Raw genomic sequence first — 21018 nt, forward strand, 5'->3', positions numbered from 1 at the left:
TATGATTGAGTGCGGATCATTATAAATGGTATTAAAGTTCATCCTCCACCGTGTGTGGGGGTTTGTTTTATCTCATGAGAAGTCTGCTAACCACCCCGTATAATACGGATGTTATATATTTGTGATATTTCACATCAGATATAAAGAAAATTTTCTGATCTTATATAAAATTTTTAAAGTCATGAGAGTCTCTTTGTCTTTTGGACCTAAATCAAACAATATTTTTACGATTATGTACAGATCATTACACTTTTCATTCGAATTACACATTTTTAATCCAATATTGGATTAAAATGATATCAAATAGTTAATTGACCGATTGGACCGTTTCACAATTGATCCAATGGAATTTCCTCTAAAAAAACATGGAATAACTTTAATTTTTATATCAATAATATTTTTAATTTATAAATCATATATTTATAATTTAGTACTTACCTTAAGTGATTAAGTGAATAATTAACTCTTTTGGGTCGGGGTCTGAAAATATTGGTTGTACGGAATGAGCAAAGCAAGTGGAGCCACGACAATTATTGTTGTTAATATGTTAGCTATTAGGGCAAAGTGACAAATTGTAATGCTGTATGAACTTGTCATGTGTTTGTTTCATGTGTCACGGACCGACCATGCGAGTGGTTGGTTGTCCTCCACTTTGACTCTCAAATTGTAAGGATTTTGTACTTCTTATAGGATTTAATCTTTTATTATTTAATTAAATTTATTTACAATTAATTAAAAGTTATTCATATAAATTTTTTTAATGTATGAGACAAGACAAGTTCTCTTCACTCATATGTTATGATAATTAAAATATAATTATGAAAATATATAAAATAGTAAATTTGATAATTAAAAAAAAGTAATTATTAAGTTTTATTAAGAAATAAATGGAATGAGGTTAATTTTTTAAATTTTATTAAATATTATTTTTAATTAAAGAATAGTGTTTTAAAGGGGAAAGATTATCAAATATAGTATTCTAAAAATGTTTAAATATGTATTTTAATTAAAGAATAGTATTTTTAACATATGTTAAAAACTGTCCAAATTTATTGTTTCCAAATTGCTAATTTTAAAGCTTTTTATGGATGAGTCGGTATATGATTCAAAACATAAGAATTAGAGGAGAGCCTTCGAATGAGACCCAAAACTTCTTCAAAGTTTTAAATGATACTTCATTGAATCTTCAACTTTTTCAAAATGTTTTTGAATTGTCATAATCTTTGAAGCAATGAGTTTCAAGTTTTAAAATTGAAATCTATAAAAGGTCTTTTTGATAAAAAGCCAAGTTGCTCAAACTCTCCATCGATATTGTTTGAGTCAGGCCAAAGCTTAAATCATACTAAGATTTAAAGATCCAAATCACACTAAGTTCAAAGTCATATTAAAGGGTTAAGGTCTAAATCATATTAAGATAAGGTTCAAGTTAAGTTAAAACTCACAATTAAACCATGTTAAGAACCAAAATAGGGTCAAGTCATTTGAGATCAAGTTTTTTTAAGCTCTCGATCAACAATTATGAAATAAAAAAGAACCAGAGAATCATATCTAGATCTTTATTCAAATCAATATAAATTTTAATTTAATTATATTAGTTTTTCTTATAGAAAAACTTCCATGTATATTTTTTTTTGCGTGCTTTGTGGGCCCATTTTACCTTTATCAAATCAAAGGTGTAAACCATCTAGAGTTTAAGAAAAAATCATTTAATAAGTAAAAAGTTAAATCTATCTAACTTATTTCTATTAAAGTTGTTAAGTTTGAGATAAGCATCGATCTCATAGCCCCAAGAAAAGTAAAATTTACTTTTCAAACATTGAAAATTTATTTAAAATAACTTTACTTAAAAGATTTATTATTTCTTTAACCTCATAAGGGCAAAGTGTTGACCCGATCCAACACTTTCCTCAAAGAACATCTTCAACTCATATATATTTATCTAATAAAAAAGAAAACAAGCATAACATCAAATCTATGTATGTATCTTCACATGAATCTTCACAAGGAAGTTTTGAATAATATTGACTGATCAATCATTGTAGTTAAATCATATTCTCTTAAAGAGCAAGGTTCAGAATTGGTTAAGATGATTAAAGAACTTCCAGCCATAATTAAAAGAAGAATGTCAATGCCAATATCCTTTTCCACAAGCTTGGGCTATTGTAGGACTAACAAATTATACTATGTCGATGTCAATAGGTTGTTAGCAGCTAACATTTTAATATTTTGATAGGATGAGGAATTTAAAACAACATGAAACATGCAATGATGTTGGAATAAAATGATACTTTTTAGTCAAATAATTTGTTTGCTCACTAAAAGAATATGCATTTGATTGGCACAAAAATCTTGAATCCAATTCTACAAATGGATGGGAACAAATGAAAAGAGAGCTCCTTAATCACTTCTATAGAATTCAACAATAGTAGAGAACAAAAATGTGAATCAATGATTGATTACATAAAAAAAATGGAGAAATTTAAGTATTGATTGTAAAGAAAAATTGTGAAAGTTCTATGATTGAAATTTGCACATAAGAAATGTGTTGGGAACTTCATTACAACTCAGTATAAAGTTAAAAACTATTGAAGATTCAATTATACGAGCACATAAAATGGAACTTAGTATAAATACAAATGCAAATGAAAACATATCCATTTAAGAACTTGAAAATGACATTAGTGGGGGGCAAAAACATCACTAACGAAGATGAAGTGCAAATATCAAATTTAACTATAATTATTTTTTAACATTTTATAATCTATTTTGTCCTACAAATAGGGAAGAAAATATATTTCAAATAAATAAGAATGGACACTGACTACTTAAAAGTTGAATTTTATGGTAAATGTTTAACTAGTTGACAATGCAAAACATATGAATATGTGTAAACTATCTAATATAATAAAAAGTGAAAAAAGTTGTGATACTCCTTAAAGTATGAGCTTAGACTACATACTGCTCATAGTCTATGAGAGCTTAGACGATAGTGACAACAAAGAAAAATAAATAAATAAAACTTATGACAAAGAAAATGGTCTTCATAAACAAATTTTAAAATTAAGAAGATAAATTCCTTATATATATATATATATATATATATATATATTAAAGGTCAATTTATTAAATCAAGTAAACGAATTTCTTGAATTGGAGAAATTAAATTTAGAGATTTTGGATTAAATTCTTTAACTTGTTATCTAAATGCAAGTGTCTTTCTTCAACACAAGGACTTCAAAGAAATGAAAAAATTATTACTCAAAAGTTTAATAAAAAAAAAGAAGTTTTAAAAGTCAAGATCAGACTCCAAATATTCTTTAACAAAGTCATGAAAAAAAAAATTTTAAATGATTTTAAAAAATATCATCCATTCAGCTTTCGGACAAAAGATTGATACAAAATCAAATAATTTTCTTTAGACAACTAAAACACTAATGAAAGTTCTTCACAAGTTTGATAGGGAAGAAACCATATTTTGCCTTTGATTAAACTCTATTACAAGAAAATGTGTTCATCACTCTCGCATCAAAATTAACACAAGTGATGCTATGATTAGAAAAAGAAAAAAATGTCCTCTACATTGAAAACTTGAAAGTATGACTTACTCAAGGTTTAAGACATGCTTGTGGGATTAAAAAAAAGTAATATTGACATAAGTCTTTAAACTGATTATTTTTTTGCACATTGATAACTTGGAAAATATTTCAAATTCAGACAACATTTAAATAATATATATATATACATATATATGTTGTGACAATTAAAATTTAATTATAAAAAATAAATAAAATAGTAAATTTGATATTTTAAAATTTTAATTAATAAATAAATTAAAAAGTATCAAACATAGTCTTTTAAATATATCTAAATATTATTTTAATTAAAAATAGTATTTCTAAGGATTAAGATTACCAAATATAGTAATTTAAATCTCCCTAAATATTCATTTTAATTAGAGAATAATAATTTTGAAAGATTAGACTGTTCAAATTTGATATTTTTACTCTCTACCAATAAGATAATGTTGTAAAGTTTTCCGTAAACAAGTTAAGGTCAAACCTTTTACAAACTTTCAAAAGAAACTTCAAAGAATCTCAAATATCTTAAAAGCGTTTGCAAATTGTCAAAATTTTCAAAGTCTTAATTTTCAAGCTTTGAGATTGAAATCTATAATGAAGGGGGAAAATTGATTTCGAGTGGTAATACTCGTAACAAAAGATTAAGCATCAAAACTTTAGTGTTAGTGCTTAGAAAGAAAAAAAAACATCACAATATTCTTCTTCGTCGTAGGCTTTTAGAAGAAGCCCTGGAAAGCAAGTAGCCAGCTCCTAAACACATCACCCAAATTCCCAAATCCACGGCCCATCCAAATCCTTCGATATCCATTTCCATTTCTTTGCTATTCACTTCGCAATCTCCACCGTCTGATTCGTAATCCTTTTCTTCATCCTCTTCACAAAAGCAATTGCAGCCGTCCGATTCAGTCTCCACTTCTCTCTCCTCTGGAATTTCCTCCAACGGCTGAATGGCTCTCGCCTTCGCCTTCCTCTTCACCGCCATCTCCACCATCTCGCTCATAGCCACGTGGCCCTCTACCGCCACGCACACCTCCACCTCCGACACAGAAACTCTGGCGGAGCCGTTCTCGAGAGCGCATCTGCACTCCATTTTCCATTCATCCTTCTCGTCTTTCCTGAAGATTCCTTTTAGAACCTTCTCCTCATTCATGTATACCTCGAATCGGACGCCTTCGCTGGTTCTCACTCGTTCTCTGCTCGCGAAAACTGCATCGGCGGAGACGATCCGGTGGAGAGTCACAAACGAGGCGGAATCCGGCCGGATCTTCGAATCGGCGACCTCGAGAGGGCTTCCGTTGATACGAGGGAGGTAGACGAGAGTGAGCGAGTCGGGAACGGATTTGTTCCAGTCCGAAACCGATAATCGAAGATAGAAGCCTCTGATTTTCAAGCGATCACGCTCATCTCGGTGGAATCCGTGAATATCGGCTGATTTACACATTTCGAATATTTCGGTCGCTGCGGTTCTTCGTTTCGGAATTCGGAGATGTGGCTTCGGATGTTTATGTAAAGAGGTGGTGAGGCTGAATCGACGGCCCTGGTTCAAATTCGGGGGGTGGCGAGCACACGGTTTTGGTGATGACGTGAACAAAAAGACACCGTCCCAGCGGCTTTTCGCCAACAGTATTTAGATTTGCCGGGTGCCAGGAGACTTCCTTGTGGTCGTTTGACTCGTATGTTTGGGTCCAACACCATTGATATTACGCATGATCAGGGGAACGGACGGACAAGATGAAATCTGGCGCCACTGGTCCAGGTATGTACTATGTGAGTGACATCTACACGGTCCGATCATCTTTTTCTAGATATATTTTTTAAAATTATTTTACGTCGCTTTGCAAAAAGGCGCGTTTGGATTCGTCCACGCGTGAAAGTCTTCGTAGCAACTTGGGTACTGATCTGGAACTTGTGCTAGGTGAAATGGATCATCTGATCTGGCACCTTAAGAAAAACTGTGGGCTATGGAACCAAGGTCAGGCAGTTGGGGGTTGGGTTTTGAATCCTAGAAAATTGGTCTTGGGCTCTGTAGTTGTCTTCATCTCCAATGGCCCAGGGGAATTGGACTTTGGGCCCAAGAAGCTATCTTGTTGGGCCTACTAATTAGTCCAATTTGGTCTGTGTTTGCCGGTCTAGTGGGTAACCAATAAGTGCGTCAACCTGGAAAATTTGTGAAAAATGTCGACTCCTCCATACGTAGGGCTGTAAATTTAGCCATAAAAAAAGGGTCAAGAACAAAAGGTTTTGTTGTCATTAATAATCATTAATACACGGAAAGTACTTGGTTATTCAATGAGTATTGTACTCAAATCCAAATCCAAATCCAAGTCTTTGACGGTTATAGCACATTTGGATCATTTAATAAAAGATACAAAGGGATAATTTAGATGGTGCGAAATAACATCAAGATATAAAGAATTAATTTGAGATACCAAGAAATGAGGTCATTATATAAAAGCACTTGTTTGGAGTAGCTTTCATTTTTTGGTTTTATCCGAAAGTCAAAATTAAAGTTAAAAACGACTCTCTTCAAGGTACAAGTGAAATGAAGCCTTTCTCTTTAAGGTACATATGAAATGAAACCTTTCTCTTTCTTGGAATGGTCATTCACTGTCACTTTTTAAACTTTTGAAAAAAGTGAGTTTTCATGCTATACAACCTCCAGAAATAACTCATCGATAAGATATTATCTATCATGATAAAAGGTAATACCCATATCATTAAAATGTAATGTCTGAATGATCAAATATATCCTCTTGATCAAAAAATGCATGAAATGTTAATTATTTTTAGATAAATATTTAAAATTTATATTTCGTAAACTTGAGTTTTTATTTTATAGTATTTTTTATATGATTGTATGGAAACCCACTTTTCCCTAAATTTTTTATAGTTAAAAAGTTCTTTTGTGTGTGATGAAAAGACTAATAATATATTTGTTAAGTTATTAGCATTAGGTGGTATTTGTTTTTTTGTTTTTTTGTTTTACTTAATTTTAAATAGAATTTAAAGCTAAATAGTGTTTATCCATATTAAGTACTAAATTATTTTTTATTTTAATATTTTATGTCTATGAAATATTAAAAAAAGAAAAAATTAATACGTTACTTTCAGCATTAAGAAAAAAATCAAATATTTTGATTTTTTTTATTTAGTAAAAAAATAAAAAAATATAATAAGTCAACAAAAAGTGAAAAATAAATAATTTAAAATTGGAAAGCAAATTATTTTTAACAAAAAAAATTAAAAAACAAATGCCACCTTAGTTCTCAACATTTAACTTTCTAAACTTAGCATAGACCATATCAAAAGGGTCAAACCTACCCAACACAGCCCATTATATCACTATTTTATGCAAATGGGAAAATCTTATGCTAATTTGTTTCCACCATGAGGGATTTTCTTTCTAAGCATACTACAAAATATATAGTTTGTTTGAGAATGTCTTTTAAATCAGATTTTAGAACAAAATAAAGATAAACTTGAAATATTTTTAATATATTTTCATGTTTCCAAATATTTTTTAAAAGTTATTTATATCTATTATGTTTTATTATCAATTCTTCTCTATATTTTTACAATTAATTTTTAAAATAGTTCTTAAAAATTAGGTGAAAATAACTTTAAATAATTAAAATATATTACTAAAAAATACTTTATTTCCAAAAGAAAATTCAAAAACCCTTTTTTTTAAATAATTAAAATAAAATCATATTTTTAAATTTAAAAAAAAAAAAAAAAACTGATCTTCCTACACTTGGCCATAAATTTTGAATGATCCAGTGTGTCCCATCACTCCCATGACTCTATGAGATGATAGGATAAAATATGAGGATAACCTACTCTAATAATTGGCTCATAATTGTCACCTCAATTGAAGAGAATGCTCAATCCATTGCGCAAATGAAGGCACATATGATAGGAGTTTGAAGAATGGAGTCAACAAACTTGAAGAGTGAGAAAGAAAATTACTAGTGTCGGCTCAATAAAGGCAAAAGAATTGGCGTGAAATCATAGGATAAAACTGAGACACAAGGATGACACAAGGATGATGGTGGTTGAAAAGAAATATAAATCATAGTGTATCTCGAGTATACTAATTTTTAATTATCATTTTCTTGAGAATACTTTGAAATTTATATTTATTAAGTAGTCACGTGTTATTTCTTGATCGACACGAATAATAATTTTTTCTTAACAGACTAAATGATTTTTGGATTTGTGTCGTGTTCTTGAGAACATGGTATTTGGCTCGTGTTCTTGGGAACATAACTAGTAGATATGACCTCTTATATCGTATTATGAGATCATAACAAACCCTTTTGTTAGGGGTTATCTCTAAAGGTACTAGAAATTTTAACGGTATAGATCTAACTTCAATTTATTCATATTTTGGAAAACTAAGAAAATTCATAATTTTCTTAAAAATAATAACATGGGATGTTATTTAATTAGGAGTTTTAAAAGTGTCATTATTATCTTTGTCAATCACAGAAATTATTTCTAATTTTGCTTTTATTTCATGAAAGCACCGACTTAAAAGACTATATTATAAACATGATTAATATCTATAAGGAAATGGAAATCAGTGAAAAAAATAATAATAATACTGATTCCTTAATTTTTAGAATGGGGTAAGCTGAAATCAGTTATCATTCCAATAGAGTATGAATCAACTTTTAAATCAAAGGAGGAGAAGACTAATGAACAGATTAGGTGAAGACGGGGGGGCATTTCAAATCAAGGTAGTGGTGCCTTCTGTACTCTAGCTAACAAGTGCATGTTACAAAACCATTGACTGGGCTAGGTGAGCCGGCCACACAAGCAATTATTCAAGGGGGACACGCATCTCTTGATAGCCCTTCATATATCTCTCTCGATAATTTCCTTTTGACAATTAGCAAGCACAACTTAAATTATATGCTGGATTGATTTTCCCTTATGGGTTTTTGGGGAAGAAGACATTTTTGACTTGTGTTCTTCTATTGGGGTAGCTTGGCTAACTGGGTCAAAAATGGGTGGTTATCTTTTGATATTCTTCTTTCCATGATGATAGGCATGGGCATGATCTCCGAATCCCACTTGAACCTGTGACAAGGTAATATTCCTGATCGTGAGACATTGTTTCCTTCTAATTGTCTGGTAGTAGGTCATTTCAAATCGGGCATCAACAATTTTTGTAAAATGTTTTTAATGCTGCCTATAAAAATAAAAAAAAAGTGTTAAATCAGGCATTGGGCCAATTTTTTCTTAATCATGTAGCAAGGGGTACCTTTTTTAATTGGCTTTCACCTAGATTGTTGATCCCTTAAGTAACTTCAAAGTTCGAATCGTTTCCATCTTCAGTTTAAGTAGTGCATAGCCTTAAATTGTTTTCATTTCTACTTCTACTTCAAGTTGATTGTAATATAAGTTTTTTCATATTATTCAAAGTTAAAAGTATAGTCATTAAAGTCCGACCATTCCCGAGTTATAGTGTCTTATTTGTTAAGACGTGTATCTTGTTTAGAAGATTTTATTGTTAATTTTACATAATATTTTATTAAAGTCCAACCATTCCCGAGTTATAGTGTCTTATTTGTTAAGATATGTATTTGTATCTTGGGATTAGAGACAGCCCTCGAGCTCGGGATTAGACAGATGGAGGAATGTTGTTCGTGACAGGATGTCGATCCGAGAATGCCAAACGAACAATATCTTATTTAGAATATTTCATTGTCAATTTTATATAATATTTTATAAATTGATATATGTCTTTGAGTTTAGTTTCATTTCACTTGCATTTACACATTTGAAAATGACTTTGAGCTAAAACTTTGAAGATGATCCAAGACCACACAACATGTGGTCCTTATTTTTAGGGGCAATTCCTTGATTTGAATAGCATTGATGGGCTACCACCATATGCAATGCATTATCATAAATGATCACGAAAAGAATAAACAAATAATATACAAATAAATCCAAGAAAACTTTCATTGAAAAGAAACGTAACATACTTTTCCCACTGATTGAGTAAAGCCAATCCTGATTTGATTAGGAAAATCCAAAAATAAATACATTTGAATTCCAAGCTTTATCAGTTGGAGGGGAAGCACTAGAGTCATAGTGTGTGAACCCATGTAAAGTTTCCACCTCGTGGGTATCTACGCCTGGGAAAACTCCAAGCAACAAGTACCCAATGGTTCCTATTTCTCGAAAACGATTTTGCATATCTAGATCAATATGAGGAAAAACTTACAAACTTCCAAAAAGGGTTTTAATCATCTAAGATGTGTACGTTGGTTTGATTGATTACTTCTGCTAAGATAAAACGTATGAAATTAGTCATGTCCACATAATTCAAAATCTATTTGAGAGAGCTTTTTAATGATAAAGGTTAAGCACAAATTTTAAACACATTTGAAGAAGGGTCTTCGAATATATTTTTATTTAATTATTTATAAAGAGAAAATTGTCAAAAAAATAAATATAAAATTAATCAGATATAATATTATTTGAATAATATAAAATCATTGTCTATATATCTTGTCTCCCTTTTTAAATTTAAGAGTTTGCTTAGCTATGATTGTGAAATGGGTTGATACCGTCTAAAAGTGTATTTGAAAATTTTTTAAATTAACTTTTAAAAATTTGAAGGACTAATAGTCATGCTTATTTTTAAATTATTTTTTTATATAATAAATTACTAAAAATGCTATCAAGGTCAGAAAAATAAAATTACATTATGGGTTTGAAGTGTTTTTATTTGAAATGTTTTTCTAAAATCGGTTTTAAAAGAATTTACTATTAAGTACTTTTTTACTAAATATTTACTATTAAGTACTTTTTTTTATGAAACATGATAAGTAATTTTTAAATTTTTTAATATTTTTATATTAGAATGTTTGGTAAAAGTTCTACCAACCAAATTTAAGAAATTATCATTAAAATAAAGGATGATTTCTATCTAAATTTAACATATATATATATTCTCTGATGTAGACAAACTTGTACAAAATATGATAAATTAGATTGGATGGGGTTGGGATAGAAGACCCCCAATTTGCAGTCGGTAGCAAGTTAAAATGGATCAAACAAGCATTAATGATGACATTTTGTTTTGAATACAACACACCTCAAAAATTTTCCTAGCGTTGACGTTTCCATGGAGAAAAATGGGTGGACAAGTGAGTGGAGAGTGGACCATCCCTATCCCATGATGTGGAAAAGTCCCAACCTATTCCATGAAAGACGTCTAGAATGCAGAGTAACCATCTAGAAATGTTTTTTATTTTCCTTTTTTCCTTATCCTTCATTTTCATTTATGTGGACTGATGTCTCTGTAGCATTTCACCACCAAAGTCTTTGCTCAGTGACGGCCCAGATATCAAATCTATACCCCACACTCCCCACTTTTTACATAGAGAATCTTCTGGTCTACAGAAGCATTATCATAACCAATACAAGATTCTGAAAAAGAAAAAAGTAAGGGAAAAAAAAAAGAGTGGCCAATATTTAGGTCAGCTTGCCCATCCAAGATAATATCTAACCTACGCAGTTCAGTACATAGTCTCTCTCTCTCTCTCTCTCTCTCTCTATATATATTTATATATATATATATTTCATGCATTAAGTGATGAGTAGTTTCTTACTTTATGACTTGGGATTATGTTAAAATCGTAAACAGCTAATGACAGACAAGTCTGTACATTTTGGTTGTGAGGTATTGATTGTAGAGAGGTACACACCAGATGGTTTTTTGGAAGGACTTTGTAGTTGTTTTGGTACACAGGTTGAATAAGACGACAAAGACCCAGTTCATCAAGGGATGAGTTTTTGCCCGCAAATTTGAAGAACTGGTCACAGAATTCTAAGGAGGGTTTGTTCATGACTTTTAATGTGGTTCTGTAGATACCTGCCCCTCCTCCATTGAAGCAAGCAAGCAAAAAGAAGAATAGTAAGGTGAAGTTTCCTTTAATTTCAATTTCATGTGGTTATTGTTTACTATTGTTCTCGTAGTTTCAAATTCTAAATGGGGTTCTTTGATGAATGAATAAGATAGGCAAAAACATGGAAACTGAACTGAAAGAGATAGAGAAGGAGGACAAGGAGGTACAGTCGGAAAAAGCTGAGGAGACGAAGAGGTTACCTCCATGGACAAAGCAGATAACTGTAAGGGGAGTCATTGCCAGCATTGTGATAGGGAGCATGTACAGTGTGATAGCCATGAAGCTGAACCTCACAGTTGGGCTTACTCCTAATCTCAACATCTCTGCCGCCCTTCTCGCCTTTGTGTTCATCCGGACATGGACAAAGCTGCTCCACAAGACCGGTTTCGTGACAACCCCATTCACCCGCCAGGAGAATACCATGATCCAGACATGTTCAGTTGCATGCTATAGCATTGCTGTTGGAGGTTTGCTTGAGCTATACATCTTCAAACTCATACCACTTGTTGCTTGAGTTAATCGAGTGTTTCTTATGGTTTTGTTGAAATAAATTATTGGGCTGCAGGTGGTTTTGGGTCTTATCTTGTGGGGTTGAATAGGAAGACGTATGAGCTGGCGGGGATCAACACAGAAGGAAACTCTCCAACTAGTATCAAGGAGCCGGGGCTTGGCTGGATGATTGGCTTCCTCTTTCTAGTTTGTTTTGTTGGCCTTTTTGTCCTGATTCCTCTCAGAAAGGTATATGCATGTAGTTCCATTTTGTGTTCTTTTTTCAATGATTTGCTGCCCACACAAATCAAATTAGGAGAGTTACTGTAATCAAGAATGAAATATTTAACTTTATGAAGCGTGCTCCATGATTCCCTCACCAACTCAAACAAGACCCTAAACCCTTGAGTAATTTCTATTCATAGCTTAAAAATGGATTTAACATCGGCTTCTCTCTGGTCTGCAGGTCATGATAATCGACTACAGATTAACATATCCAAGTGGGACAGCAACTGCAGTTCTCATCAATGGTTTCCATAGCCAGGGCGATAAGTTGGCGAAGTACTAAACCTTTTCCGAGCTCTTCTTTTGCAGTTCTCCTCTCTTTAGTTGTTGTGATTCATTAATTCTTATGTTCATCACAATCAGTATAGTGATCAGTCCTGAATCTTCTTTGCAGGAAGCAGGTTCGTGGGTTTATGAAGTTCTTCTCAATGAGTTTTCTTTGGGGGTTTTTCCAATGGTTTTACACAGGGAAAGAGGAATGTGGATTTGCTCAGTTCCCTACTTTCGGATTGCAAGCTTGGAAGCAAACGTATATCTCCATATCACTCTGCATCTTTCTGCCCTGCCTACTTCTTGAAGCCTGGTCTTTGAATGATCATTTTTGATATTTGGATTTTTTTGCAGGTTCTACTTCAATTTCAGCATGACTTATGTGGGAACTGGGATGATCTGTTCCCACCTTGTGAACTTGTCTTTGCTTCTTGGAGCTGTGCTCTCTTGGGGGCTAATGTGGCCACTCATCGGTAGTCTCAAGGGCGAGTGGTTTCCAAGGAATTTGCCAGACAGCAGTATGAAGAGTCTAAATGGTTATAAGGTCTCTTATACTAGCTTGCTCAATACTTCAAAATTTCCCCACCTTTTCCAACAGAACCATAGTCATCTTATTTGCTCACGCAACCTTTCTGGCAGGTTTTTATCTCGGTTTCTCTCATCCTAGGTGATGGACTCTACAATTTCGTCAAAGTACTGTATTTTTCGATCACAAGTATCTACGGTAGACTGAAGCGCCAGCGCCAGAACCTCAAAATAGGTATAGTGAACAAACTCAGAGGACCTTCAGAAGAACACTAATCCAAAGAGGTCTAACATATTTTCCTGACTTCTGCAGATGGAGATGAGCAGACTAAGACACTGGATGATCTAAAACAAGACGAAGTTTTCATTAGAGAATCCATTCCCCTGTGGATGGCAGTCACTGGATACATTATCTTCGCCGTTCTTTCAATAATTGTGATTCCACTCATGTTCCCTCAGATCAAATGGTACTTTGTTCTCGTAGCCTACGTCATTGCTCCATCTCTAGCCTTCTGCAACGCTTATGGAGCTGGTCTAACTGACATCAACATGGCATATAATTACGGGAAGGTGGCGCTGTTTATGCTGGCTGCATTGTCTGGGAAAGAGAATGGAGTGGTAGCGGCGTTGGCAGGGTGCGGTATCATCAAATCTGTTGTTTCTGTTGCTTGCATCCTGATGCAAGATTTCAAAACAAGCTATTTCACCATGGCATCTCCACGAGCAATGTTCTTGAGCCAGGCCATTGGCACAGCGATAGGCTGCATCACGGCTCCTCTGAGTTTCTTCCTGTTCTATAGGGCGTTTGATGTGGGAAACCCGAACGGAGAATACAAGGTTCCTTATGCTCTAATCTATAGAAACATGGCGATCCTGGGGGTTGAAGGGGTGGCTGCTTTGCCACAGCATTGCTTGCAGCTCTGCTATGGCTTCTTCGCCTTTGCAGTAGTAGTTAACATGGCTAAAGATCTTTGCCCGCCTAAGATCGGGAAATGGATGCCACTTCCGATGTGCATGGCTGTGCCGTTTCTAGTTGGGGCATACTTTGCGATTGATATGTGTTTAGGGACTTTGATTGTGTTTCTGTGGCACAAGCTTGACACCAAGAAGGCTGAGTTGATGGTCCCGGCGGTCGCTTCTGGTTTGATTTGTGGAGAAGGGATGTGGACTCTTCCGGCATCAGTGCTGGCTCTGGCCAAGATCAGCCCTCCAATCTGCATGAAGTTCTTGGCTTCATAGAGGAAGCTCCATAAAGAATGCTGGAGCATTAGGAAATGGTTTGCCCAACATGGGACCCCATATTGTAATACGGTATCAACTATATATCAAGTCGATATTTTATATCTAATTTCCTCCCATTCTCTGCCCATATTTTTTCTTTTCTTTTCCTTTAAAAAAAAGATTCTACACAGATAGACTGATTAGAGCGGGGAGGTTGGTTTTCCCGGCCCCCATATGATGATAAAGTCATACATTGAGTAATTAGGGAAGAGGGTAACAAATAAAGTCAAGTTAATTGGGCAGCGTTGATTCTTTTGTCGGGCATCTTTGAGGTTTGGTGGATTAGTCATATTGGTTGTTGGACAATACTTCATAATTTTAGGTTTAGGACTTTAGGTTCTCCAACATGACGTTTACTTCCTTTCTTTTGAGAATAGCCCTTCTATATGGGGGGCAACTTGGAGAGCGACCTAAAGAGGTCCAAATGCTCCTCTTAGAAGGCCATCATTATTGTTTGTGTGATGCATCCCTACACTTGGGACAGTTTGATGCTAAAGTTCTATAGATGTGCTCATTTCAACTCCTCCACGACCTTCTACACTTGGAAAAGAATCTTAATCCCATCAGTTGCCAGATAGAATGGCTGTATCGCATGGCGAACAATGCTTCCAGGTCCTCAAAGATTGACATTTACTGAATTAGTCAAATCAGTGTTGTTCCCAACAAGCTAAAGGGGAAGACTTTGCAAAGTAGGTGGTTGTTATCTTGCAAAGTAGGAAGACTTTGCTAAGGGGCATTACCATGTTGTTATCATTTACCAAATGCATATATACAAGATATTTGAGGAGATCACCAATCCCATTAAACATGTTGAACTTAGGAACTATAAGCCATTTAAGGGCCTCTTCCTTAAGCATCCGTGAATGGTATTGAGATTGTTAAGGAAGTATGTTATGTATATTAAACCTAAATCTTATTTAAGTAATTAGAAAAATTAGTAGTTCAACATAGTATCAAAGCTTAGTTTGATAGAAGGCCCGGGTTCGACCCTCATCTCTGTAATTTGCATTTTTCTCATTTGTTTGTTTGATATAATTTCAAATTTTGTCTGTCTTTTCACGTACAGGTATGAGATCGCACGTAAAGGAGGGTGTTAAGGAAACATAATATGCATATTGAACCCAAAGTTATGAGCACTTAGACTAAGCAGAATTCCTCTCAAATCTTTTCCTTTTTCTCACCATTTGTTTTCCCATTGGTGGCTTCTTCTTAATAGTTGGAACATAAGCTATTGATTGACGTCATCTCATCATCCTCTGAGCATTTTGTTTTCTTGAATTAACATCTCATTTTTATTTGCAAGCTTTTCCAACCTTGCATTATAAGGTCTCCTCCCTCTCCTCATTGATTCTCCTTTTGATTGTAGTTATTTATTCTTAAAGCTTTACTGAAGGTGAAAGATCTTCTAATCGCCACCTATTACTCGTATGAGTTTGCATCACAACTTCTGTTTCGTTTCCCATAAACAACACTAATTCGTTGCACCATCCCCTCTCATATTGCCGAGTAGTTGGCTTGCCTGCTTGCCTAAGTCTCACCCCCCTACAACAAAGAAAGAGACTGATTAGAACAAGGAGGTTGCTTTAGTCAATCTTTTTTGGAGGTTAAGTTAGTCATGGGGTTATTAGAGATGAGGGTAATAAATAAAGTAAGAGATAATCAGGTAGTGTCAGCTCTTTTCTCATGTAATTTCATTGCTCAACCTTTGGGCTTTTACAGGAATTTTTAGGATTTGTTTGGTTTGACGGATTAGCCATATCACTTCAATTCCCTTGCTTATCTCATACCTCATTACTACACCATTAGGAAATGATTATAGACTCATGATTTAGGGGTAACATCCTTGGCATCCCATAATTATGAGGGTGGAGTTGAATCATATTTCATGTGTCCCATCACATGGAATGTAATTTCCACCAACAGGGTCATCTGCTTGCCTGAGTGCATTAATTTAATATGCATCCCATCATGTTAAATATCTGCTATTTTCGCCCTCTAGCATCATTTGGAAGGTGAATGGCCATTTCCTTCTTTCTGATCATGGGGTTATTTGTTAACCATCCAAGAAATATATTGTAGAAAAGACATTGTAGTAGGTAGTCTTCTCTCTCCAAAAGGAATAACTAATGTGTTCTGTTGGAGGGTAAACTTAAGCACATATGATTAGACACATCCAAATCAAAATTTAGTAGTGAAGTACGTACTTCTTTCTTTTTTGTAATGTTTCGTGTTAACAAGATTCAAAGTAGTTACAAGGTTTGGACAACTTAAACAAGGATAGAGAGATCAAACAGATTAAGTAAAGCAACTTCCATCATCTCCAAGACTTTTGGCTTTTAAACTTATATATATGCTAAATTTTATTTTGACCGGATTGCATTGGATTGAAGCCGCCCAACTTGCAGAAAGAATCAACTTGCAGAAAGATGAAAGATATCAATGATTCAATATGATATTTTGTTTTATTCACATTTGCTTCACATGGAGAAAAGTGGGTGTAGAACGGAGCAAGTAGACACTGGACCGACCCTACCCCTTTCAGTAGAAAAAACTAAAAAGCCCCCACCAATTCCATGAACAAGAAATTAAGATCAAGAATGCAAACAACCTAAGAATTTTTTTCACTTCTCAGAAGTAGACATGCAACTAGAAACCTTTTTTTTTTTTGCTCAGAGACCGCCCAGAGATCAAATCTATATCCCACGATCCCCATTTTTTACAGAGAGAATCTTCTGGTCTGTAGAAACATTATCATAGCCATCTCAAGAAGTTGAAAAAGAAAAAAGCAGGAAAAAACAAAAAACCAAGTGGCTGGCTAATTTGGATCAGCTTGTCTACACAGGATAATATCTGAAGTATAGAGTTCGGTACAGCTCAGATTACTTATCCAGGATAATTAATATCTAAGCTATGCAGTTCAGTACAGTGGCTTTTATATATATATATATATACTACAGAATATACAAACACATCTTTTTTTTTCTTTTGATATTTCCGGCATGCATTAATGAATTGCAGGTGAGTATGTCAAATTCATATACAGCTAACGACAAGCAAGGGTGTAGAGTTTGGTTGTGAGGTATTAATTGAAGAGTGGCCGGCAGGCCCCAGATGATCTTAACTTCGGAAGGAATTTGTAATTGTTTCGATACACAGGTTGAAGAAGACGACCGAGCCCCAATTCAATGGATGAGTTTTTGCCCACAAACTTGAAGAAGTGGTCACAGAAATATATGGAAGGTTTGTTCATGACTTCCATGTGATTCTGTGGATAGCTAGACCTCCTCCATTGAAGCAATCAAGGAAGAAGAAGAATAGCAAGGTGAGGATTGTTTTATTTTTCCTTTTCTTCATTGTTGTAGTGGTTTCGAAATCTAAATGGGTTTTTTTGTTGAATGAAGATCTAGGCAAGAACATGGAAACTGAACAGAAAGAGATAGAGAAGGAGGGCATGGAGAAACAGTGGGAAAAGGCCGAGGAGGTGAAGAGGTTACCTCCATGGACAAAGCAGATAACAGTAAGGGGAGTCATTGCCAGCATTGTGATAGGGAGCATGTACAGTGTGATAGCTACGAAGCTGAACCTCACCGCTGGGCTCACTCCTCATCTCAACATCTCCGCTGCCCTTCTCGGCTTTGTGTTCATCCGGACATGGACAAAGCTACTCCAGAGGACTGGTTTCTCGACAACTCCGTTCACCTGCCAAGAGAACACTATGATCCAGACATGTTCAGTCGCATGTTATAGCATTGCTGTTGGAGGTTTGCATGAGCTATACACCTTCAATCGTATACAATTGCGTTTGAATGTTTCGGGTCTTCAGGATTTTTTGAAAGAAATTCTTGGACTGTAGGGGGGTTCGGGTCTTATCTTCTGGGGTTGAACAGGAAGACGTATGAGCAGGCGGGGATCGACACAGAAGGGAACTCACCAACTAGTATCAAGGATCCTGGGTTTGGCTGGATGACTGGCTTCCTTTTTCTAGTTTGTTTTGTTGGCCTTTTTGTCTTAATTCCTCTCAGAAAGGTATATACATTTAGTTCCCTTCTGTTTTCCTTTTGCAATGATTCGCTGCCCACATAAATCAAATTAATTAGGAGAGTTATTAACCTATTGCAATCAAGAATGAAATACTCAACTTCATTCATATAGTGTGCTGTACTGATTCCCTCTTCTATAACCCAACAAAACCCTAAACCCTAGCGTAATTTCTATTCATACCCTTAAAATAGATTTTTCATGGGCTTCTCGCTGCTCTGCAGGTCATGATAATTGACTACAGATTGACGTATCCAAGTGGTACAGCAACTGCAGTTCTCATCAATGGTTTGCATAGCCAAGATGATAAGCTGGCAAAGTACTAATACTTTTTTGGCCCCTTTTGCTCATGTTTATCACAAATCGTATAGTGATCAATCCTGAATTTTCTTTGCAGGAAGCAGGTTCGGGGGTTCATGAAGTACTTCTCCATGAGTTTATTTTGGGGGTTTTTCCAGTGGTTTTACTCAGGGAAAGATGAATGTGGATTTTCGCAGTTCCCTAGTTTTGGATTGCAAGCTTGGAAGCAAACGTATATCTCCATACCACTGTTCATCTCTCTGCCTTGTCTGCTTCTTTGATCCCGGCCTTTGAATGATAATTTTTTATGTGGCTTTTGCAGGTTCTACTTCAATTTCAGCATGACTTATGTGGGAGCAGGGATGATCTGTTCCCACCTTGTGAACTTGTCTTTGCTTCTTGGTGCTGTGCTGTCTTGGGGGCTAATGTGGCCTCTCATCGGTAATCTTAAAGGCGAGTGGTTCCCCAAGAATTTGCCAGACAGCAGTATGAAGAGTCTAAATGGTTATAAGGTCTCTTAATATGCTTAGCTTAGAACTACTGAATTTCCCTGTGTTATCCAACAGAACTCTAGTCTTCTCATTTGATCAATTGGGATGTTTCCTGGCAGGTTTTTATCTCAGTTTCTCTCATCTTAGGTGATGGACTCTACAATTTCGTCAAGGTTGTGTTTTTTTCGATCACAAGTATCTACGGTAGACTGAAGCACCAACACCAACGCCAGCGCCAGAACCTCAAAATAGGTACAACCACCAAGCTCAGACCAACTTTGAGAAAAACACCACTCCTAAGGTCTAACAGATGTTTTTGCCTTCTACAGATGTAGATGGGCAGAGCAAGGTAATTGATGATCTAAAACAAGATGAAGTTTTCATCAGAGAAAACATTCCCCTCTGGATAGGGGTCACTGGATACATCGTCTTTGCCATTGTTTCTGTAACCGTGCTTCCAATCATGTTTCCGCAGCTAAAATGGTACTTTGTTCTTGTAGCCTACATCATGGCTCCATCTCTAGCATTCTGTAACGCGTATGGAACAGGTCTAACAGACATCAACATGGCATATAATTACGGGAAGGTGGCACTGTTTATGCTGGCTGCATTGTCCGGCAAAGAGAATGGAGTGGTGGCAGCGCTGGCAGGGTGTGGTATCATCAAATCCGTCGCTTCAGTTTCTTGCAATCTGATGCAAGATTTCAAAACGAGCTATTTCACTATGGCATCTCCTCGTGCAATGTTCTTGAGCCAGGCCATCGGCACAGCGATAGGCTGCATCACGGCTCCTCTCAGTTTCTTCCTGTTCTACAGGGCGTTTGATGTGGGAAACCCAAAAGGAGAATACAAAGCTCCTTATGCGCTAATATATAGAAACATGGCGATCCTAGGGGTTGAGGGTGTGGCAGCTTTGCCACAGCATTGCTTGCAGCTCTGCTACAGCTTCTTTGCCTTTGCGGTAGTAGTTAATATGGTTAAAGATCTTTGCCCGCCTAAGATCGGGAGATGGATGCCCCTTCCGATGTGCATGGCAGTGCCATTTCTAGTCGGGGCATACTTCGCTATAGACATGTGCTTAGGGACTTTGGTTGTGTTTCTGTGGCACAAGCTCGACACCAATAAGGCTGAGTCAATGGTTCCCGCCGTGGCTTCTGGTTTGATTTGTGGAGAAGGGCTGTGGATCCGGCATCAATACTTGCTTTAGCCAAAATCAGTCCTCCAATCTGCATGAAGTTCTTGGCTTCATAGAGGAAACTCCCATAAAGAAAGGTTGTTGCAGGTGACGGCAAATTCAATTTATTCTGCAAATGAATGTTTCAGTATTAAGAAATGGTTTACCCAAACCATGGGACCCAATATTGTATCAAGTTTCCTTTTCCTCCTTTTCTCTCGTCCATATTTGTCCTCCTTCCCTTTTTCTTGCGATTCCAGATGGAACAACAGCAATATGAAAGCTTTAGGAAAGGCACTGCAGTCGATGGTCTTCACTCTCCAAATGGAATAACCGGTGTGTCATATTAGAGGATCAACCCGACTCCATATAGTTGGGCAATGGCTTATCTTCTTTTTGTCATAAAGCTTTAGGAAAGGCACTACAGTCGATGGTCTTCACTCTCCAAATGGAATAACCGGTGTGTCATATTAGAGGATCAACCCGACTCCATATAGTTGGGCAATGGCTTATCTTCTTTTTGTCATATCTCTCTATGAGAGAGAATGATATTCAAGCAGCTAGGGTTTCACTACTTAAATAAGGGTACAGAGATAAAACGGATCAAGTAGAGTAATTTCCACCATTTTCAAGTCTTTGGACTTCCAAAATGATAATGA

General features: G+C 35.4%; 3 protein-coding genes across 5 annotated transcripts; 2 read left to right on the forward strand and 1 right to left on the reverse strand.

The window, feature by feature from the left end:
* Positions 1–4168: 4168 nt before the first annotated feature.
* LOC100266707 (uncharacterized) lies at positions 4169–5885 on the reverse strand. Its single transcript, XM_002280551.4, has one exon. The coding sequence runs from the start codon at positions 5017–5019 to the stop codon at positions 4267–4269; it is 753 nt and encodes a 250-aa protein (XP_002280587.1). The 5' UTR covers positions 5020–5885; the 3' UTR covers positions 4169–4266.
* Positions 5886–10690: 4805 nt separating this feature from the next.
* On the forward strand, positions 10691–14423 carry VVYS1 (YS1-like protein-like). Of its 3 annotated transcripts, none has more exons than XM_019223959.2 (8): positions 10691–11519; positions 11620–11973; positions 12072–12244; positions 12462–12556; positions 12675–12809; positions 12905–13094; positions 13190–13310; positions 13389–14423. In XM_019223959.2, exons 2-8 carry the CDS (start codon positions 11628–11630, stop codon positions 14312–14314), a joined length of 1986 nt encoding a protein of 661 aa, XP_019079504.1. In that variant the 5' UTR covers positions 10691–11519; positions 11620–11627; the 3' UTR covers positions 14315–14423.
* Positions 14424–16879: 2456 nt separating this feature from the next.
* Positions 16880–20584, forward strand: LOC100259860 (metal-nicotianamine transporter YSL1). The gene is given in 9 exon segments (XM_059742730.1): positions 16880–17678; positions 17758–18117; positions 18210–18382; positions 18619–18713; positions 18792–18926; positions 19017–19206; positions 19305–19437; positions 19515–20366; positions 20369–20584. Coding segments are annotated over 8 exon segments (1992 nt in total). The 5' UTR covers positions 16880–17678; positions 17758–17771; the 3' UTR covers positions 20437–20584.
* Positions 20585–21018: the final 434 nt, after the last annotated feature.

This window comes from Vitis vinifera, chromosome 2 (assembly GCF_030704535.1).
Source record: "Vitis vinifera cultivar Pinot Noir 40024 chromosome 2, ASM3070453v1".
Lineage (NCBI taxonomy): Eukaryota > Viridiplantae > Streptophyta > Magnoliopsida > Vitales > Vitaceae > Vitis > Vitis vinifera.

Bases quoted from the DNA above. Each gene is read 5' to 3' on its own strand.
- VVYS1 (XM_019223959.2), top strand. From the start codon at position 11,628: ATGGAAACTGAACTGAAAGAGATAGAGAAGGAGGACAAGGAGGTACAG. The intron at 12,245-12,461 runs GTATATGCATGT...TCTGGTCTGCAG, and splicing joins TCCTGATTCCTCTCAGAAAG to GTCATGATAATCGACTACAG. The intron at 13,095-13,189 runs GTCTCTTATACT...CCTTTCTGGCAG, and splicing joins AGAGTCTAAATGGTTATAAG to GTTTTTATCTCGGTTTCTCT.
- LOC100266707 (XM_002280551.4), bottom strand. From the start codon at position 5,019: ATGTGTAAATCAGCCGATATTCACGGATTCCACCGAGATGAGCGTGAT.